General features: G+C 41.8%; 1 protein-coding gene across 31 annotated transcripts in view; it reads left to right on the top strand.

The window, feature by feature from the left end:
- Positions 1-20,900, top strand: part of LOC115634261 (microtubule-actin cross-linking factor 1) — a 93,363-nt gene extending 72,463 nt beyond the window's left edge. For 4 of the 31 annotated variants that reach the window (XM_030531873.1, XM_030531855.1, XM_030531863.1 and 1 more), the window contains 17 exons: positions 27-7,504; positions 7,641-7,652; positions 7,970-8,195; positions 8,267-10,226; positions 10,291-10,465; positions 10,789-10,848; positions 11,723-11,767; positions 12,291-12,362; positions 12,555-12,729; positions 12,793-12,910; positions 12,973-13,202; positions 13,267-13,384; positions 15,128-15,312; positions 16,963-17,236; positions 17,563-17,755; positions 18,358-18,456; positions 19,478-20,900. In XM_030531873.1, coding sequence (XP_030387733.1) covers positions 27-7,504; positions 7,641-7,652; positions 7,970-8,195; positions 8,267-10,226; positions 10,291-10,465; positions 10,789-10,848; positions 11,723-11,767; positions 12,291-12,362; positions 12,555-12,729; positions 12,793-12,910; positions 12,973-13,202; positions 13,267-13,384; positions 15,128-15,312; positions 16,963-17,236; positions 17,563-17,755; positions 18,358-18,456; positions 19,478-19,619 — 11,562 coding nt within the window. In that variant the 3' untranslated portion in view covers positions 19,620-20,900. Of the gene's footprint in view, positions 1-26; positions 7,505-7,640; positions 7,653-7,969; positions 8,196-8,266; positions 10,227-10,290; positions 10,466-10,788; positions 10,849-11,722; positions 11,768-12,290; positions 12,363-12,554; positions 12,730-12,792; positions 12,911-12,972; positions 13,203-13,266; positions 13,385-15,127; positions 15,313-16,634; positions 16,814-16,962; positions 17,237-17,562; positions 17,756-18,114; positions 18,178-18,357; positions 18,521-19,477 lie in introns of all 31 variants that reach the window. The other 27 variants (XM_030531882.1, XM_030531866.1, XM_030531879.1 and 24 more) reach the window with 17 other exon arrangements.
- The last annotated feature ends 456 nt before the right edge of the window (positions 20,901-21,356 follow it).

Here is a 21,356-nt window from a genome sequence, read left to right as displayed (position 1 = left end):
ATATAATTTCTAATTGTCCTATGCAGCAAATCAAGGAGGAGATCGAGTCCCAGCAGCGACCAGTGGCCACCTGCTTGGAGCAAATTCGTCAAATTGTGCTCACCGGTGGCGATGTCCTATCCGCGCCAGAAGTCACCACGTTGGAAAACTCAGGTCGCGAACTGCGTACGCGTGTGGATCGTGTCAACGATCGCACAGTTCGTTTATTGCGTCGTCTGGAAGCAGGACGCGATGAGCTCACTAAATTACGTAGCGAACTAGACGTCTTTTCCGATTGGCTACAATTGGCACGCCGCGCACTAGAGGATAAGGAACGTTCGCTATCGGACCTAACTCGTCTGCCTTCGCAGGCAGATGCCATACGCGAGTTTGTTAGTGATGTTATTGGTCACCAGGCCGATTTACGTTTCATCACCATGGCAGCACAAAAGTTCGTGGATGAAAGCAAAGAATTTTTGGCCGTCTTGAATGACTTCCGTACATCCCTGCCCGAGCGCTTGCCACACGTCGAGCCACTTTCAAGCGCCGAAAGTCCTATACGCCAGGAAGTGTCGTTAGTGTCGGCGCAATACAAAGATCTTTTGAATCGTGTCAACGCTCTGCAAGATCGAGTTTCAGGGCTTGGCGGACGCCAACGTGAGTATCATGATGCGCTTGACAAGGCAAACGAATGGCTACGCAGTGCCCAGCCCCGTGTCTCGCGAATTATTTCCGAACCCGTCGCCGGTGATGCAAAGGGCGTGCAGGATCAAATGAATGAGGCCAAGGCATTGCACAACGAGTTGCTGTCAAATGGTCGTCTAGTAGATAACGCTCAACAAGCTCTGGACAACCTTTTGCGCTCGCTGGGTGGTCAGCTTAGCCCTATGGAAATCAATCAGCTCGAGCTGCCCATCGCTGATCTGAAAAATAACTACCAGAAGTTGCTGGACACGTTGGGCGAGCATTGCCAGACATTGGACAAGACATTAGTCCAATCGCAAGGTGTTCAGGATGCACTTGACAGTCTGGTCGGCTGGGTGAATCAAGCTGAGGATAAGTACAAGATGAATCTTCGCCCCGCCTCACTTATAAAGGAGCGCCTGCAGGAGCAAATACGCGAGCACAAGGTATTGCTGGCCGACTTGCAATCACATCAGGCCAGCATTGACAGCGTACAGATATCAGCAAAGCATTTATTAGCCAGTGCCTCCAATGCACGCATCGCCAAGAAGGTGGAGTCAAACTTGAATGATATGACTGGAAAGTTTGAGAAGTTGTACGAGAAGGCCAACAAGCGTGGTGAGTTCCTTGATGATGTCTACAATCGCTTGAGCAAGTACCTCGACGACATTAGCAACGTGGAGCAAAACTTGGCATCGTTACAAGAGGCTTTAGACAGCCGCGAGACCAGTCTGCTTACTACTGAGGAACTCGCACGTCGCATGAACGATCTGGCACGTCAGAAGGAGCACCTCGCTCCTGAGTTTGAGGACTGCGTACGCAATGGCAAGGATTTGATTGGATTGCGCGATGTAACTGACACAGGCGCACTACGGGATCGCATCAAGGCGCTCGAATCTCAGTGGCGAAATATTAACATCAGCATTGATGAAAAAGCAAAGTTGTCCAAGCAGAAGGCTGAGCAGCAATTGGCGTACGAAGGCCTTAAGGATCAAGTTCTCTCATGGCTGGCCAGCTCAGAAGCCCGTGTTAATTCACTTGCACCGGTGGCCATTGATCTGGATAAAATTCGTCTGCAGCATGATGAATTGAAGCCGATTTGCAAGGACTATCGCGACTATGCACCAACAATTGACAAAATCAACGATATTGGTGGACAGTATGATGCTCTTATACGACCGGATAGTCCTGCACGTAAAAGATCTACATACAGTCCTATTAAGCGCACGAGCCCACTGCGTCGCATGTCCGGAGACGCCAGAAGTCCGAGCCCCACCAAGGGAGGCATACTGTCGCCACTATCGACTGGTTCCAGTGGATTTGGTAGCCGCAGATCCTCTCAGGACGGCTTCCAACTATCTGAGTTGTCTCCGGTGCAGCAGCAATTAGCCGAAATCAACAACCGCTACGGACTAATTGGCGTACGTCTTAATGATCGTCAGAATGAGTTGGACAATCTTAGCGAAGAGGTGCGCAAGCAGTATGAGAACCTCAAGGGACTAGCACAGTTCCTGGAGCGCATACAACGCCAAGTTCCGAAGGAGTCGGTTTCCAATAAGGAAGAGGCCGATCGCTGCATTAAACAATCACGCAAAATACTCGAAGACATGTACGAAAAGCAGAGCCTACTTGACACTACCAAGGCTCAAATCAAAGACATTCTGCGCCGTAAGTCCGATGTGCCTGGTGCCGAACAGCTTCGATTGGAGAATGAGCATATACAGGAACGTTGGAAGAATCTCAACGACATTTGCAAGAACCGTATTGCCTTCTCCGAGAAGTTGCGCGACTTCTTGGACACACATGGAAATCTGAAGAGCTGGCTGGATAGCAAAGAACGTATGTTAACAGTGCTAGGCCCTATTTCATCGGACCCACGTATGGTGCAGAGTCAAGTGCAGCAAGTGCAAGTACTTCGCGAGGAATTCCGGACTCAACAACCCCAACTTAAGCACTTCCAGGAAGTAGGACACGATGTGGTTGACCATTTGGCTGGAACTCCCGATGCCCTGGCCGTTGAGAAAAAACTGCAGGATGTGCTAAGCAAGTGGGATGATTTGGTAGGCAAGTTAGATGAGCGTGCCAATAGCTTGGGCGGAGCTGCTGACAGCTCTAAAGAGTTTGATGCAGCCGTCAATCGACTACGTGAAGCATTGCAAAACATTAGCGACAACTTGGACGCATTACCTCTGGATGGTGATCACCAGGAGAATTTGCGCAAGATTGAGAACCTTGAACGCCAGTTAGAAGGTCAGCGTCCTTTACTTGCCGATGTGGAGCAATCTGCTGCCACATTGTGCAATATTTTGGGCGATCCCGCCTCTCGTGCCGACGTTAACTCGCGTGTAGCTGCGCTTGAGAAACAATATCAAACGCTGCAAAAGAAACTGGACACCAAGAAGGCCGAAACTGAAGGCTCGTTACGAGATGGTCGCCACTTTGCTGAGAACTGCTCAAAAACACTGGGCTGGCTGTCTGGTGAACTTTCCAACCTGACGGATCGCTTGCTCGTGTCCGCCCACAAGCCCACTCTTCAGCATCAAATCGATACGCACGAACCCATTTATCGTGAAGTTATGGCACGTGAGCATGAAGTCATTATGCTGATCAACAAAGGCAAGGATTTGTCCGATCGCCAACAAGACCGTAGCGTCAAACGCGATCTAGAACGTATTCAACAGCAGTGGGAGAAACTGCGTCGCGAAGCTGTCGATCGTCACACACGCCTTCAAACCTGCATGGAGCACTGCAAGAAATACTCACAAACCGTTGAATCTTTCTTGTCCTGGTTACGTACTGCTGAAGACAAATTGGCGGATCTGACACCTGGTGTTCTTTCAAAATCCAAGTTGGAGGCGCGTTTGCGCGATCTGCAAACTTTCCGTAGCGAAGTGTGGAAACACTCAGGAGAATTCGAAAACACAAAGGGTCTGGGCGAAACCTTCCTTGCCAGTTGCGATATTGACAAAGAACCAATAAAGGGTGAACTTCAGGACATACGCGACCGTTGGGAGCGTCTGAACAACGATTTGATTGCCCGCGCTCATGAGATTGAAAACTGCTCACGTCGTTTGGGTGACTTTAATGACGAGCTGCGAAATCTCGATCACTCCCTTGGCCGTTGTGAAGATCGCTTGGCTGCTCACGATGCTTTAGGTGGAGCTGCCAAGGACCCTAAGTTGCTGGAGCGTGTCAAGGCAATACGCGAAGAACTGACCAATCTCGGAAAACCATTGCAATCTCTGAAGGGTTTGGCCAAGGATATCAGTGCTGAAGCACGTGCTGCTGGAGGCGATGCCAATCATTTGACTAGTGAAGTCGATGGGTTGGCCGATCGCATGTCCGAGTTGCAAGGACGCCTCGACGATCGTTGTGGCGAACTTCAATCCGCTGCTACGGCGGTGGCACAATTCAACGAGCAAATGAAGAGCTTGAGCATTGAACTGAACGACTTGGAAACCGAGATAGAGCAACTGGGCCCACCAGGCCGTGAAATCAAGATCGTCCAACAACAACTGGACGATGTCGGTAAGTTGCAACACAAATTAGAACGCGTTGTTGACCGCCTAGGAGATGCTGAGCGCGCGGCTGATGTGCTCGTAGACTCCGGCTTCGCTGCTGACACCACGCAGACCCGCGAACAAATTTCCACACTGCGTAAAACACTTGGTCGCCTTGATACCCGTGTGCGTGACCACGAGGAAAACCTACATAGTACGCTTAAAGCACTGAGAGAATTCTACGACATTCAATCGCAAGCGCTTGATGATATTCAGGATGTTAGCGATGAGTTCAAGCGTATGAAACCTGTTGGCTCTGAATTGGATCAAATTCGTCGACAGCAGGAGGACTTCCGTAACTTTAGAGAAAGGAAGGTAGAGCCATTGGCGCAGAACGTGGACAAGGTAAATGTGGCTGGGCGTGATTTAGTACGTTCGGCTGGTAGTGGGGTATCCACGGCCGTAATTGAAAAGGATCTAGAGAAACTCAATGATCGCTGGAATGATTTGAAGGAACGCATGAACGAAAGAGACCGTCGCTTGGATGTGGCCCTGCTTCAGTCTGGAAAATTCCAGGAGGCATTGGCCGGGCTCTCCAAGTGGTTGAGTGACACTGAGGAAATGGTGGCTAATCAGAAACCACCCAGCTGCGACTACAAGGTGGTTAAGGCTCAATTGCAAGAGCAAAAGTTCCTCAAGAAAATGTTATTGGATCGTCAGAATTCAATGGGCTCATTGGCTACTCTCGGCAAGGAGGTTGCAAATCACTGCGAGCCAACCGAACGGGCATCCATCGAGAAGCAATTAAACGATCTTATGAAGCGTTTCGATGCCCTGACTGACGGTGCTGAGCAACGTGAACATGATCTAGAGGAGGCTATGGAAGTGGCCAAGCGTTTCCATGACAAACTCAGTCCACTTGAGCAGTGGCTAGACAATACGGAACGCGCTGTTAAGGCAATGGAGCTTATACCCACAGACGAAGAAAAGATACAGCAACGCATACGTGAACATGATGGTCTTCACGATGAGATTTTGGGCAAGAAACCAGACTTTACCGATCTGGCCGATGTTGCCGGTCAGCTAATGCAGCTGGTTAGCGATGAGGAGGCCGTCAATTTGGGTGAAAAAGTACGAGCAGTTACTGAACGTTATACGGGTCTAGTCGACGCCAGCGACAACATTGGAGCTTTGCTTTCGGAATCACGACAAGGTCTACGGCACTTGGTACTGAGTTATCAGGATTTGGTGGCCTGGATGGAAAGCATGGAGGCAGAACTAAAGCGATTCAAGTCGGTGCCTGTGTATGCCGAAAAACTATTAGAACAAATGGACCATTTACTGGAGCTGAATGAAAATATTGCCGGTCATGCATCAAATGTGGAGGCCACCGTTGAATCTGGTGCCGAACTAATGAAGCATATCTCCAACGATGAGGCTATTCAACTTAAGGATAAGTTGGACTCGCTTCAACGTCGCTATGGCGATCTCACAAATCGCGGCGGTGATCTGCTCAAGAGCGCCCAAAACGCACTGCCCCTAGTTCAGCAATTCCATGAGGCTCACAATCGTCTGGTTGATTGGATGCAAAGTGCTGAGAGTGCATTGGCACCAAGCGAGCCACGTCAAGCCGATGTGTTGCGTTTGGAAGGAGAATTGTCCGAAATGCGTCCCATACTCGACACAATCAATCTAATTGGTCCACAGCTGTGCCAACTATCACCTGGTGAAGGAGCGGCTACTATCGAAACTATCGTTACACGCGATAACCGCCGATTCGATTCCATTGTCGAGCAAATACAACGCAAGGCTGAGCGTCTACATTTGAGCAATCAGCGTGCCAAGGAAGTAACCGGTGATATTGATGAGCTGCTTGAGTGGTTCCGTGATATGGATACAACATTGCGCGAAGCCGATCCACCAGCAATGGAGCCCAAATTGGTACGTGCTCAATTACAGGAGCATCGTTCCATCAATGATGACATCTCCAGTCAAAAAGGCCGTGTGCGTGATGTTACCGCTTCCTCAAAGAAGGTGCTGCGTGAATCCCCGCAAAGTGAAAACACAGCTACGCTACGTGAAAAGTTGGATGACCTTAAAGAAATCGTTGACACTGTGGCCCAGTTATGCAGTGAACGTTTGGGCATATTAGAACAAGCCTTACCATTATCCGAACACTTTGCCGACTCTCACCAAGGACTCACGACTTGGTTGGACGATATGGAGCAACAGATTTCACGTTTAAGCATGCCTGCATTGCGTCCTGATCAAATAACCTTGCAGCAGGATAAGAATGAGCGTCTACTACAATCTATTGCTGAGCACAAGCCGTTGCTGGACAAACTGAACAAGACCGGCGAGGCTCTTGGGGCTCTCGTCGCTGATGAGGACAGCGCAAAAATAAATGAAATTCTGGACACGGACAATGCTCGCTATGCAGCATTGCGCTTGGAGTTGCGTGAACGACAGCAAGCGCTTGAGAGTGCTCTGCAGGAGTCCAGCCAGTTTTCGGACAAGTTGGAGGGTATGTTACGTGCTCTGGCGAACACAGTCGACCAGGTCAATCAATTGGATCCGCTTTCGGCGTTGCCACAAAAGATACGAGAACAAATCGAGGATAACGATGCGCTAATGGATGATCTGGACAAACGTGCGGATGCATTCAGTGCTGTACAGCGTGCAGCCAACGATGTCATTGCTAAGGCGGGCAACAAGTCCGATCCTGCGGTGCGTGACATCAAAGCAAAACTCGAAAAACTTAATACCCTATGGAACGATGTACAAAATGCAACCAAAAAGCGTGGCAGCTCTTTGGACGATATTCTGAGTGTAGCTGAACCCTTCTGGAAACAGCTGAATAGCGTCATGAAGACCCTTAAGGATCTTGAAGAAACGCTATCTTGTCAGGAACCACCTGCAGCGCAACCACAAGAGATCAAAAAACAACAGGTGGCGTTGCAGGAAATTCGCCACGAAATTGATCAGACCAAACCTGAAGTAGAACAGGTGCGTCGTCATGGAAGCAATTTGATGAACATGTGCGGTGAGCCGGACAAACCAGAAGTGAAGAAACACATTGAGGATCTGGACAATGCCTGGGACAACATTACCGCACTGTATGCAAAGCGTGAAGAGAATCTCATCGATGCCATGGAGAAGGCTATGGAATTCCATGAGACCCTGCAGAACTTGCTCAAGTTCTTGACAAAGGCAGAAGATAAGTTTGCTCATCTGGGGCCTGTTGGCTCGGACATTGACGCGGTTAAACGTCAAATTGAACAACTCAAGGTCTTCAAGGACGAAGTCGATCCGCATATGGTGGAAGTAGAAGCATTAAACAGGTATGTTTTTGTTATACAACATTCTACCTATAAAATATTTACAAGACTATATTTTCTAATTAAATATTTTGATAAAACCCAAAAAACTCCGTATTGAAAAATCAACTTCAAAACATCAACTGTTGTGAATTGGCAGAGGTCTAGAAAGGCAAGAAGCTCAAAATTTTTATCGACCCATTTAATGTTGTATTGTTATTTGTCTGAACTTAAAGCAGTGCCTGTGCTTGTTGCCGACTGCAAGCTTCGCATGTTTTTTTTACAAAATATTTTTAGTACGCAATTATGCCTGGAAAGGCCTTGCAACGCATTATAAAGTTTTGCATGTATTCACGTCTCAGTCGGGAGTTTATGCCCCTAAGGGTTGTCACACACTTGCAAGTTATTACGTTTTTGCTTGCGTGTTTGAAACTGCATCTGTAAAATGTTGTTATATCCTCTTTACTAATCAAGTATTGCCCATTGTAGACAAGCTGTTGAACTAACGGAACGCACTTCGCCGGAGCAGGCGGCATCAATACGGGAGCCACTCTCGGTTGTTAACCGTCGCTGGGAAGCTTTGCTACGTGGCATGGTCGATCGTCAGAAGCAGCTAGAACATGCCTTGTTGCATTTGGGTCAGTTCCAACACGCACTTAACGAGTTGCTCGTCTGGATCAACAAAACAGATAGTACATTGGATCAGCTGAAGCCGGTACGTTCAGAAAAAGAATACATTTTCTTTTCTTCCACAGTAATATTTAAATAATTAAATTTCCCCTTTAGATACCCGGCGATCCACAGTTGCTTGAAGTTGAACTGGCCAAACTGAAGGTGTTGGCCAATGACATTCAGGCGCATCAAAATTCTGTGGATACGCTCAATGATGCCGGTCGCCAGTTGATTGAAACCGAAAAGGGTTCCTTGGAGGCCTCCACCACGCAAGAGAAATTGCGCAAGCTCAACAACGAATGGAAGCAGCTGCTTCAAAAGGCATCTGATCGCCAGCATGAGTTGGAGGAGTCTCTACGTGAGGCACAAGGGTATATTGCTGAGGTGCAAGATATTCTGGGTTGGTTAGGCGATGTTGACGCTGTTATTGGCGCAAGCAAGCCGGTCGGTGGTCTACCCGAAACTGCTACTGAGCAATTGGAACGCTTTATGGAAGTGTACAATGAACTGGAAGAGAATCGTCCCAAGGTGGAGACCATCCAGGCACAGGGTCAGGAGTATATAAAACGCCAGAATCAAATGAAGGTATCGTCCAGCAACTTGCAGCATACGCTACGCACACTTAAGCAACGCTGGGATGCCGTCGTTTCGCGAGCCTCCGACAAGAAAATCAAACTGGAAATTGCACTCAAAGAGGCCACCGAGTTCCACGACACTCTGCAAGCCTTTGTCGAATGGCTTACTCAAGCTGAGAAGCAACTGTCAAATGCCGAACCCGTTTCTCGCGTTTTAGAGACCATTCAAGCTCAGATGGAAGAGCACAAAGTGCTACAGAAGGATGTGAGCACGCATCGCGAAGCGATGTTATTGCTTGACAAGAAGGGCACACATTTGAAATACTTCAGCCAGAAGCAGGATGTGATATTGATCAAGAATCTACTCGTATCTGTGCAGCACCGCTGGGAGCGTGTGGTGAGCAAAGCAGCAGAGCGTACACGTGCTCTGGATCATGGTTACAAAGAGGCCCGTGAGTTTAACGATGCCTGGGCCGGCATGATGCAGTATCTACAGGAAACAGAACAGGTGCTAGATCAGATCATTGAAGAGGCCACGGCATCAAAGGAACCGCAAAAGATCAAAAAGTACATCGGCAAACTCAAGGAGACGCATCGTCAACTGGGTGCTAAGCAATCCGTCTATGACGGCACCATGCGCACGGGCAAGAACCTGTTGGAACGTGCACCGAAAGGTGACCGCCCAGTTCTTGACAAAATGTTGGTGGAACTCAAGGAGCAATGGACCCGAGTTTGGTCCAAGAGTATTGAACGCCAGCGGAAGCTGGAGGAAGCATTATTGCTCTCAGGTCAGTTCAGTGATGCCTTGGGTGAGTTGCTTGACTGGCTGAAGAAGGCTAAGAGTCGTCTGAATGAGAATGGACCAGTACATGGTGACTTAGAGACGGTGCAGGGTCTGTGCGAGCATCACAAGCACATCGAACAGGATCTGCAGAAGCGTGCGGCCCAAGCGCAAGGCGTGCTCAAGACCGGTCGTGATCTAGAACGATCTGGAAACAATCCTGATGTTGGCCGTCAGCTAGACGAAATGCAAGCCATATGGGAGGAGGTCAAGAGTGCTGTTGCCAAACGTGGTGAACGCTTACAGGTGGCACTTGTCGATGCCGAGAAGCTCAACGCACGCGTGCAAACTCTGTTCGACTGGTTGGATCATGCCGAGCACAAACTGCGTTACGCGAAGAACGCTCCGGATGATGAGAAAGTCTCACGCGAGATGATGGACATTCACATGGAGTTTATGCGTGACTTGCGTCAACGCGAGCGAGAGAAGAGCGAAACTTTCGATTATGCCGAGGAAATTATCAGCAAGGCCTACCCCGATGCCATACCCATAATCAAAAATTGGCTGTCCATCATACAGCAACGCTGGGAGGAAGTACGTCAATGGGCCATCAACCGCGAATCGAAATTGGAACAACACTTACAATCGCTCAAGGATCTTGATGATACAATTGAGGAACTGCTTGCCTGGCTGAGTGGCCTAGAAGCAACGCTATTGAGTAAGCCTAGCAAGATTAACTAATAATAAGCTAAAGGCAATGATCAACCAATTAATTTTTGTAGACCTTAAGCATGAACCACTGCCCGATGAAATACCTCCGGTCGAGAAGCTTATTGAAGATCACAAGGAGTTCATGGAGAACACAGCACGTCGTCAAAATGAAGTGGATCGTGCCTGCAAACCCCGACAACTACCTCCGGGAGCGCGCAAACCATCTCGCAGTGGAAAGACTCCAGTGTAAGTACAAAAGAAGACATATATATGTATAGTATATAGAGATGCCCACGCCACTCTGCTGACTGTGGTGCATATTTTCCAAAATCCCTTCTTGTATATACATATGTATGTATTTATTTATTATATTTTGTATATTTTTTCTATTATGTATTATTGCAATTTATTTTTCTTTATACTTTCTTTTGTATCACATTTTATTGCTACAAAACAAAAATCAAAACCAATTCAATTTTCCACGCAACGTTTTGCACACCACTTCCTTGCTATACCAAACAAATAAAATAAAAAACACAATTTCCACTGCAACAACTACAACAACACAGTCGTGGCTCTAGTCATGATCTGCGCGAACAATCGCCCGATGGCACGCTCCGAAGACAAAGGTTTGCCAGCAACTTTATATAATCAAATACCTACACAAACATGCCTACCACAACAACTGCAATAAACAAAACAACGATATGTATTAGAGCTGTGCAAAAATGCGTGTGCGATAACCAAAGTTAAAGATTCCGTGTTTTTAGTAGAGCCTTCAGATAGTTCCAAATTTCAAATAGTCTGTAAATTGTAACGGAATTCTAGGCGCCAAAAAATCGAATTAAATGTAGAAATTTCTTGAAATAAATTTTTTATATCACAGAATTATCAAAGCCAGGATTATAGAAAACTTCATTTATTTAGCAAGATACAATTTTTTAAATTACGAAATATTCTTTCTCGAAAATCAGTCATAATGTGAATGAAAAATTTTCCAAAAAGATTATTGATTGTAATGTAACATTCGTTCAGCACCTTTAGGTTAAACAAAAAATACATTTTGTAAATCTCATTCGCGAATTTTCGTCAATATGATGTCGTGTTTTGAACGCACACAGCTCTAATATATATACATATATATAATTGACAATTATGCTTACCATCAAATTGGTTCTTAGTGTTCTGCGTAACATTTCCCTCATTCCACACTAGTAACTCGTAAATGCGACGACCTATTCCACTGTAGCGCTAAAACTTTTGGTCCAGTGCTGCTTAAACTGTTAACAACAGCAGTCTCTTTGCTTAGCCCCCCCATACACCTAAACCCATACCAACCACACCATTTACAATCAATGAATTCAATTCTACTACTCTGGGTTATCAGTTCACATACTTTTGAATGTTCACGGCTTAATCATTTGCTGCTAAAAAACTTGTTTGCTTAACTTCAATCGATTGGCATAGATGAGTTTCTAAAACTTTGCGTTCTTTTTTCAACAGCTTCAAGGGATCCCGCGATCAAGGACTCAACGCACGCAAGGGCAGGTGAGTTAAAATGCTGCTGGATATACAGTTGGCTGTGGCTTATTCCTTCTTATTCCAAATATAATAGTGCATGTACTATAATACAAAAAAAAAAAAATTGACTACGAAATCTAAAATTGTTTTTTGTATTTTTTTTTACTTTTCAACTTTCAATCTTTTTGGCTATATTGAAAAAAAAATATATATATTTGGAAATGCTGCGTCCCTTGTGCGCTGCTGTATTTTGTACAATTGTATTATAAATATTACTATGTATTTGTATGTTATTAATGTTAATTGCCAATATTTGTGTTGCGTATTTCGTTTTTACTTTATTATCATTTGTTTTTTGTCTCTTTTCGATTCTACTTTCATCTTGTCTACACACACTCCACTCCACGCTGTAAACGTAAACGTTGCTCTGCTCATATGCTCAATACAAAACCAAAAAACCAAAAAAAAAAAAACAAAAAATATATCAAAACTATGCATTTTGCTGCTTTTTTGCCTATACATAAAATCAATCAATGCGTTATCTATACAGTCGTGTTACACCCACACGTGATACGCCTGATAGAGATCGTTTGCCACATTATGGGCCAAGATTTTCGCCAAGGTAAGTCTCATTATGGAAAATTGTAAATTAATCAATCGTCATCACAGTGCATCTCAAACTGTGCGTGTGCCTGTGCATGTGTCTATTATCTAGTTCATTTGCATCGTAAATTGTAAAAAAAGGCTTTTTGTGTATCTCCCCCCTGGGGTATCTATAGTATTTATTTTCTAATTACTTGCATTTTCCAAGTAGCTCTGCTGGTCCCGAACTCGAATTCCGTTCGCCACGCGCCAAACTTCTGTGGAACAAGTGGCGCGATGTTTGGATGCTTTCATGGGAACGCCAGCGTCTATTGCACGAGCATCTTATGTATCTGAAGGATGTGGAACGTGCCCGCAACTTCAGTTGGGATGATTGGCGCAAACGAGTAAGTGGCTTTTTCTTTCAGAAAACAAAAGATTTCGACATTAAAACGTACTATTCTGTGCAGTTCCTCAAGTACATGAACCACAAGAAATCACGTTTGACCGATTTGTTCCGTAAAATGGATAAGGACAACAATGGCATGATACCACGCGATGTCTTCATCGATGGCATACTCAACACAAGTACGTACAAATCTGAGATTTTCCGCAGCAGGTTCTCACTAAGTATTGTTGGAAATTTGCAGAATTCGACACTTCCGGTCTGGAAATGAAGGCTGTTGCTGATCTCTTTGATCGCAATGGTGAGGGACTCATCGATTGGCAAGAGTTCATTGCTGCACTGCGCCCAGATTGGCAAGAACGTAAGCCTGCCACCGACTCCGATAAGATACACGATGAGGTCAAGCGTCTAGTTATGCTTTGCACGTGTCGTCAAAAGTTCCGTGTATTCCAAGTTGGCGAAGGCAAATATAGGGTGAGTTTTCAAATTGGCAGTGTAGTTTATAGAACTGCTTTTATTTGGATTAACATTTTTACAGTTTGGTGACTCCCAAAAGTTGCGCCTGGTTCGCATTCTACGCAGCACTGTTATGGTGCGTGTAGGAGGTGGTTGGGTAGCACTTGATGAATTCCTGCAGAAGAACGATCCTTGTCGCGGTAAGTCACCATTTCCCACTCTCTTAGTTGTGTTGTACACACACAAACACATTCACGCATTTTCAAATTTGTTTTGACTTCATCATTAATTGAAAACGATCACATTTTTTACTCTAGTGTAATTTGTAGCCTACACCAAACATACAACCATACAAACTATATCACCCATATCTCATGCATTTTGTCTATACCTAGATCTTATGCATCATTATTTACGAAAAAAATATAACTACAATTTATACATGCATTTTCCCATATCATAAACATACATACAATCATAGGTACAGTTGTGCTTAACAACTAATGATTTTTATTCAATGCTAAACCAACTTTTTTTTAAAATAAAATTATTATTAATACATATTACCAAACGGATATGGTCATTTAACCAACAGCAAGAAATATATTGTGCCTAAAACAGTACTAGCAAAAACAAATAAAAAAAAAACCTGAACAAAAAAAAGAACAAACCTTAAAACAGTTGACATTTAATTAAAAAACATTTTTTGTCTAAAATTCGCTTTAAAGAATTTATGAAATTTATTAACCATAAGCTTTTTGAAGTTTGCCTAAAACATAATAAAATACTTACGACATCCCAGCATCGAAAAGAAAGCGCGTCATACAAACCAAAAACCAAACCAAGCCAACCAACAACCCAAAGCCGTATCAACAGCCTAGGGTTGCCATTTTGTACTCATGCTCATTATTGTTGCTTTGTCTACTTTAACGCGTAAAAACTATTTTGCTATCCTACCCACATTAAATAATATACATTTTAACTAGGTGTACAGCTACTCTGGTCACGCCTGGTCTTTTATTATATACTACATACATACATATATAGTATAGAGCATACACATACAGATAATTACATGCCTACATTAAATCTTTTTGTATTACTATGTAAAAGCCAATACATTTTAGTGCATGCTTTTTTGTTGTTTGTTTAATTACATCTATGCTGATATTTTCCCCTAAGACGCTATTAGTTTCATATTATATTCCTAATTAAATAACTAATGTTGCAGCTACAGTGCGCTCTGTTAACTAACAGTTCATCAGCTAAGAGTTGCTGGGGCTAACATGAATTTTAAAAACTAAAGATCTGTTAGCACACTGTATTTGACTTATGCGCTCTGTTTATTAACAGACAATATTCGGTGTAGCTGTACTTCTTCATGTCACACATTTTACGTTAGAATTGAGTTGTGCGTCCTTTTCATAAAACTTAAATTTGTATTAATTTTGTATACGTTTTTCGTTTTTACTAATCCAAATTTATGTTTCCCCTTTTTTTTTTCTTTTTTCCAAATATATATTTTGTGTTTATTTTGAAAATCGAAACCGAATCAAAAAATATGCGCTAATATAATGCCCATAAACGATCTGTATGTCAAAATATGTGTTCTCTCTGCGTGCTCACTGCAACTCCAACTGCTCCGCCCGCCCGCTCGCCCGCCCGCCCACATGCACCTGCCTGCGCCTTTCGCCAAAAAAAAAAAAAATTAAAAAAAATACATATATAAATTTATACAAATACCAAAAACACACAACCACACACTCATTGTGAAAAACAATACGCTGACAAATTTTGCGGTAACAAACTTTCGTTGTTATTGTTGTTGTTATATGTTCGCCCTACAACAAAAATTGCAAAAACAAAACACAAAACATGTATATATATTTGCATATATATGTGTCCATATTCCATAATATGTGTATGCGCATAAATCGGAGCAGCCAAGGGACGCACTAACATTGAGCTACGCGAGCAATTCATTTTGGCCGATGGCGTCTCACAGAGCATGGCCGCATTCACGCCCAGACGTTCCACGCCCAATGCTGCTGCCACTGCCAATGCCGCACAAAATGGCGGCAGCTCAAACTTGCCGCCATATTTAAGTGGACAGGGTCCAATTATAAAGGTAAATCAAAGTGAAAACCAGACACAATGTGGGTACAAATAAATGCAAACTGAGCAATACGAATACGAAACCTCATAGAAACCCCATAAAGAAGTACATACTTTGGCGGTCTCATCAAAACAAAAACAAGTTAGGAAAAGTTTTGAAGCTAAAAAGACAACTCAATTTCTAGTTAGGTAATTATTGTTCAAAAATATTTGATTTGATTAATGGAAAAGCAGAATTGGAAACAATCAATGTAAGATTAGGACTAAAAAGTATGATTGACATTTTAAAGCAATCAATTTTATAATTTATACAAATCGGAAGGTATCGTCCGACAGACACACTACTTACACACAAAAATGTTCCAATTTACAAATATTTCATTTTAAAATTTAATTTTAATCAGCATTTTATGGCAATCGATTTTTACGAACACTGTTCGAACTATTTAAAAATGTTTAGTAGGAATGACCGTTACTCCTGCAGGAACATCATTTTTGACAATGTTGATTTACCTATTTACACTAGTGTTGTGAATTGCTTTGAATACTTGGCCAGCCAACCAGTGTTTTAAAACAAAAAATAACGGATTGCTCTTGATAGGTAAATGTAAATTTAAATTTAAATCGTTCGTATTTAATAGTATAGCTGGAACAACAAATTTCTTAACCAGGCCTACCTGCTTATAAGAGTAATTGCTAATTGCTAAAATACCAACAACCTCAGAAAACAGGCCTTATATTGCAAAACTAAATTTATTAATATTTACACTTACATGGAATCCACTAGATGGAAATTGTTTTTGTTTTGTTGGACCATTCAAAGTATTTTTTCCATACTATCTATCCTGATTCCCTTGACCGCCCCAGTTGTAAGGTAAGTTGTGTTTGGGTTTGTTGTGTGTTGTTGACAAAGCTCGCTGCTGACGCTGTCGCTGCCTCCATCACTGCTGCTATTGCCGCTGCTGCTAGAAAGTGAGGCATATCGGCGCGCCTTCAATTTATATTTGTGCATGAGAACTTTCGTTGTTGCTATCGTGTTTAGTTTTCTTTTTTATGTAAGACAATTTATACATTTTTGATTTATGTTGTGACTTTTGAGTTAATGCTAACTAGGCTTAGCTAAAGATGTTCAGTAAAACATACACAGCTACAGGTTGAACTGCTATAGAGGTTAGGCTATGTGTTCTTGCCATTGCTGGAGCTTGTACCAGCATTGGGCACAGTGTATACTGAAGTCTTGGCTTAAATGATCATATACCGTTTGTCAGTCCATATTCAAATGCATAGTTGGTTAAATGAAACACAAACATTCTCTGTATACTTATATAAACATAGCCGATGAGCACTTGGCCGAACTTATGCCAATATTCGAGAAAATACGTGCACAAGACCAAGTTCCATGCGCCTTTCCCATTCACATGGGCGCCGGCGGCACAGTATTCGTTCGATGTAATACAAGCCGCTCGGTCCCGTTGAGTCCACACGTGCTGCATTGTCATCCAACAACACACTGGGTAAGTCCAATCGATGACTGATAAGGACGGTTACGAGAAGCTGCTGAAAGTTATGATCACATTAGTGTTTCTATTGGTTGGGCACAAAAGGGTTGTGAAATTCCCATTGAGTATAATCTAACCATCACATTTCCCATATTCCAACACAGGTACGCGAGCGTTCTGTGCGCTCCATACCCATGTCCAGGCCATCACGCTCGTCGCTCTCTGCCTCGACACCCGACTCGCTCAGCGACAACGAGGGTAGCCATGGCGGACCATCGGGCCGTTATACGCCACGCAAGGTAACCTACATGAGCACGCGCACGGGCCTCACGCCAGGAGGCTCACGAGCTGGCTCTAAACCGAACTCACGCCCGCTTAGTAGACAAGGCTCGAAGCCGCCTTCGCGGCAAGGCTCAACATTGTCGCTGGATAGCACGGGTAAGATAATATTTTATTCATTTATTCTATTTTGTTCGTAAAGTTCAAGACACAAATCTCATACATCGACAATCAAAACTCTTCCAATGTGCATCAACATCAGTATATCTGACACATAGTCATCTGAAAGGTTGAAATCTTACGTTTAAAATATCTATCCGATAATAGTCATTTAATGCGTAGGCATCTAACGTGTAGGTATAGTACATATCTGAAATTATTATGTTATGTATTGCTTACAACAATACTCCGCATCCGAATAGTTTCTGATAAATACATTTGGATTATGGTTTCCAATAAATAAGTTTTCCCTCGATCTCTTGCAGACGATCACACTCCCTCACGCATTCCGCAACGCAAGCCATCGACGGCCAGTACTGGCAGCGGTACCGGTACCACACCACGTCCCGCTCGTTTGTCAGTGACTACGACTACGGCAACGCCGGGCAGTCGTTTGAACGGCACTAGCACAATTACACGTAAAACCGCTTCCGGTTCTGCGAGTCCAGCGCCCACAAGGTAAGTCATCGACTCATCTACAACGTAAAATTCATTTGGGGGCAGGCACTTAGGGCGGGAAGAATAAATTGATAATTTAATCGAACGTACATTTTATTAATTTATTTATTTTTGAAATTTTTTTTCGGTTACTGCATTAACTTTTGACAACAACAACAATATACACTCAAACATAAAACTCCAACAACCACATCATACAACGCTAACCCTCAACAATATGAATTGGCATTTTTATACCATATTGCAATATTTGCTTGAAAAAATCATAAAAAAAATTACAAAATATGCGACTAACCGCAACATATAAACGCAAAATTGAACAAACTTATGCCTGGGTTGAAAAAAAAAACTATATACAGCAACGGCGGCATGAGTAGATCATCCAGTATACCTGCACTAACAGGCTTCGGCTTCAAACCTAGGTAATGCTAAACAAATAATAATAAAACTAAACTATTCATAAATACCACCTACATATCGTATTTAAATTTATTTGTGTAAGTTTTATGCCATTATTAAGCTTAATTCTATACGTATGCTGTAGTATTTAATCATAAAATTTGGTTTTGGTTTACTTATGCTACTACATTAACGTACCAAAGGCGCCCATCAAGGATACCGGTTAAGATACCCTCATTTGATTCCAAGTCAGCTAACTCAACATCGCCCACCAGCTCGACTACGAATCCAAATAGCTTGGGGTAATGTGTAATACAATCTAATATCAAAAAACCCTGTAGCCAAAATGTCAACTTAATATAAAAAGTAATTCATTTTTTATTTACATAATTTATATAAAATTTTATTATTATTGGCGACTCATGGAAAACTTGAATATTGTCCCCAGGTTTTATTTTAATTAAATTTATGCACATCTAGGATAAATATTCAATGATTTCTTTGACAACCCAACACTTGTTTTTGATACATTTATGTTACGCTTATTTATTTGTATATTTATATATACATATATTTTAAACTTAAATGTGCACTTTACAGAGCATGAGAAACAATTGCAAAAGCGCATGCCTATGCTTTTTGATATGCATTTTGTTGAAATATTTACGCTTTAGATCTCAGCATCTTTCAAAGTATATTCAGAATAAGATGGCCGAGAGGCGCCCTTTACTTTTTCGAAACAAATTGGTGCTTTCCGTTTCAATTCCAGTTACTCCAAATATAGTAGCAACATTTCTATGGCAGTCACTAGAATAGTGGAATGAAACACAATTGAAATAAAGTGCAGCATACTTTTGTGTACTCATTTTATAAAAATAAATTACAAATAATTGAAGCCTTGAAATTTAGTATCAAAAATAAATATCTTCTCATTTAAAAAAAAAAAAAAAATTAATAAAGTAAGCATGAAAATTGAGAGACAAGGCTACACTAAACAAAATTGACGTTTTAAAGCAATAGAAACAATAGAAACATTTCATATGAATCTGACCTTAAGAGAAATGTTGGAAATGGCGCTTTGTTAAAATGTATACAACTGATTTTATTGTGCTATAAAAATAATGTTTAAGCTTGAAGTTTCGATTTCTCAAGTAGCAATTAATGCACACTTTATTCGAATGAAAAAAGCTAGTTGAGAAAAAGAATCATATTAAAACAGTTTGTAAGGCTTTTGTTGTTTAACGTTGATAAAGTTGATTTGGATTTCTAGCAAATTTGTTGTATTGAAATTAATTGTTATCTTTCATCTTAAATTCCGCATAGACGCAACATAAGCGGCAGCTCCACGCCTTCGGGAATGCAAACGCCCCGGAAGAGCTCGGCCGAGCCAACGTTCAGCTCGACTATGCGACGCACATCGCGCGGCACTACGCCCACAGAGAAGCGTGAGCCATTTAGGCTGTAAACACAGAAGATGCCAATTATACACAAATATGCGAAATAACAAAACAACAAATTAAAAACAAAACAAAAAATCAAGAAATTAATAACTAACTGCGCACTGAAGTTTTAAACTAATACATTTGTGAATTGTAGCTGCCCATTGGCGACTACACAAAAAACACTTACACCCTACACCTACAAGCTACACAAACTAAACAACAACAGTACCCAGTTTATAGAAATTAAACATCTGATATACATAAACCTATGTATAGTATGTTGCAGCTCTAAAGTGCCCTAAAAACATTTATAAATATATATTTTATAAATATTTACAAACTAACCTTTAAGAACTCCCCCATGCCCATTAAGCATTAAGCCCAATTCCCGCTTAGGCTTTAAAGCAGCTCCACAATGAATACTGAAGAAACACTTTTCGAAAGCGTAAAAGACACATGCCGAAATATACACACATAGCTAGCACACAAAGTTGAGCATACAACCTACTAATACTAATAAAAAATAACTAAAGCCACTAATATCTACTACTTACTGCTACAACTAATTTATAATGCCTACTACTTTTATTTACTAGTTACATAAAGTTTTCCCAAAATTATAATTTGTATATACGAGTACATAAAAGAAAACTAAACATAAATTAATGCAAAATACACTCCAAGTGCTTTAAGGCAATTAAAAAGAAAAGAAAAAGAAATTGAAATAAAATTTACATCAATTGTAGAAAAAAGAAACATTCGAATGAAATTCTGAATACTCTGCCAAATATCCGACCGGTCTCTGTGTCTGTCCGCGCCGTTAAAATCGCCAGTTTGACGGTGCCCGGATCCTAGAGCTATTTGGACTATTGGACATTGCCAGAGATATTCGGTAAAAAAAAATACATGTAACCAAAATAAGCGAAAAATTATTACTTTTGTTCTGTTACAACTAATAGTAAAAAAGATGTAAGCCGAGTAATGAAAATATTTAATTACATATATACTAAAAGTCATTATCGTAAGTTTAATTAATTAATTATGTAATTGTTAGGAAGCCACACAGATTTTTTATAATGCATAATTATTGTGTTTTTATATGCAGCGAAATGAAAAAATAAAACAAAATATATAAACCGATGCGAACTAAAACGAGAGTTTATATAAATACTGTAAAATACTAATACTAAATTATTTTGTTGTACGAAAGGAAAAGAAAGCATTAAACGTTTTTTGTAATTCTATTAAATTAAAAAAATAAATTCATTGGAAAATAAACATTTACAAGAGAAATTATAACAAAATTCCAAATGATCTCAACTCAATTTCGAGGGATGGGCGAAGAGAAAGCAGACAAAAAAAAAACTTGGCGCCGTATCCGAACTGCACGGGGCTGTATGATTTGGCGTTGTCCTGTTGGCCAATTCTTGTCGCTTCTTAGCCATCGCTGGCTTCAAACGCTGTAATTGCGTCTTGATTAAAAATGATAATGTTGTGGAAGAGGGTAACAGAGAAGCACAATTTAAATTTCATTTCATTTAAATTTAGAATAAATAATAAACAATATTTTTGTTGATTTGAAGATTTCATTTATTAGTTCAATTAAATTTTGACACTTTGACATGGATTCTGTAGTAATATCGATATCTTTGTCTCTATCCGAATGGATAGATTTGTTTGCTACTCAAAAACGGTAAATTTTAGTAGTTAATTATGTAAATATTCGAGTGTATGTATCTAGCATAATATCTTGGGTGTAT

Source organism: Scaptodrosophila lebanonensis, unplaced genomic scaffold (genome assembly GCF_003285725.1).
Source record: "Scaptodrosophila lebanonensis strain 11010-0011.00,11010-0021.00 unplaced genomic scaffold, SlebRS2 tig00000001-arrow-pilon, whole genome shotgun sequence".
Lineage (NCBI taxonomy): Eukaryota > Metazoa > Arthropoda > Insecta > Diptera > Drosophilidae > Scaptodrosophila > Scaptodrosophila lebanonensis.
This window is presented reverse-complemented; position numbering and strand designations above follow the sequence as displayed.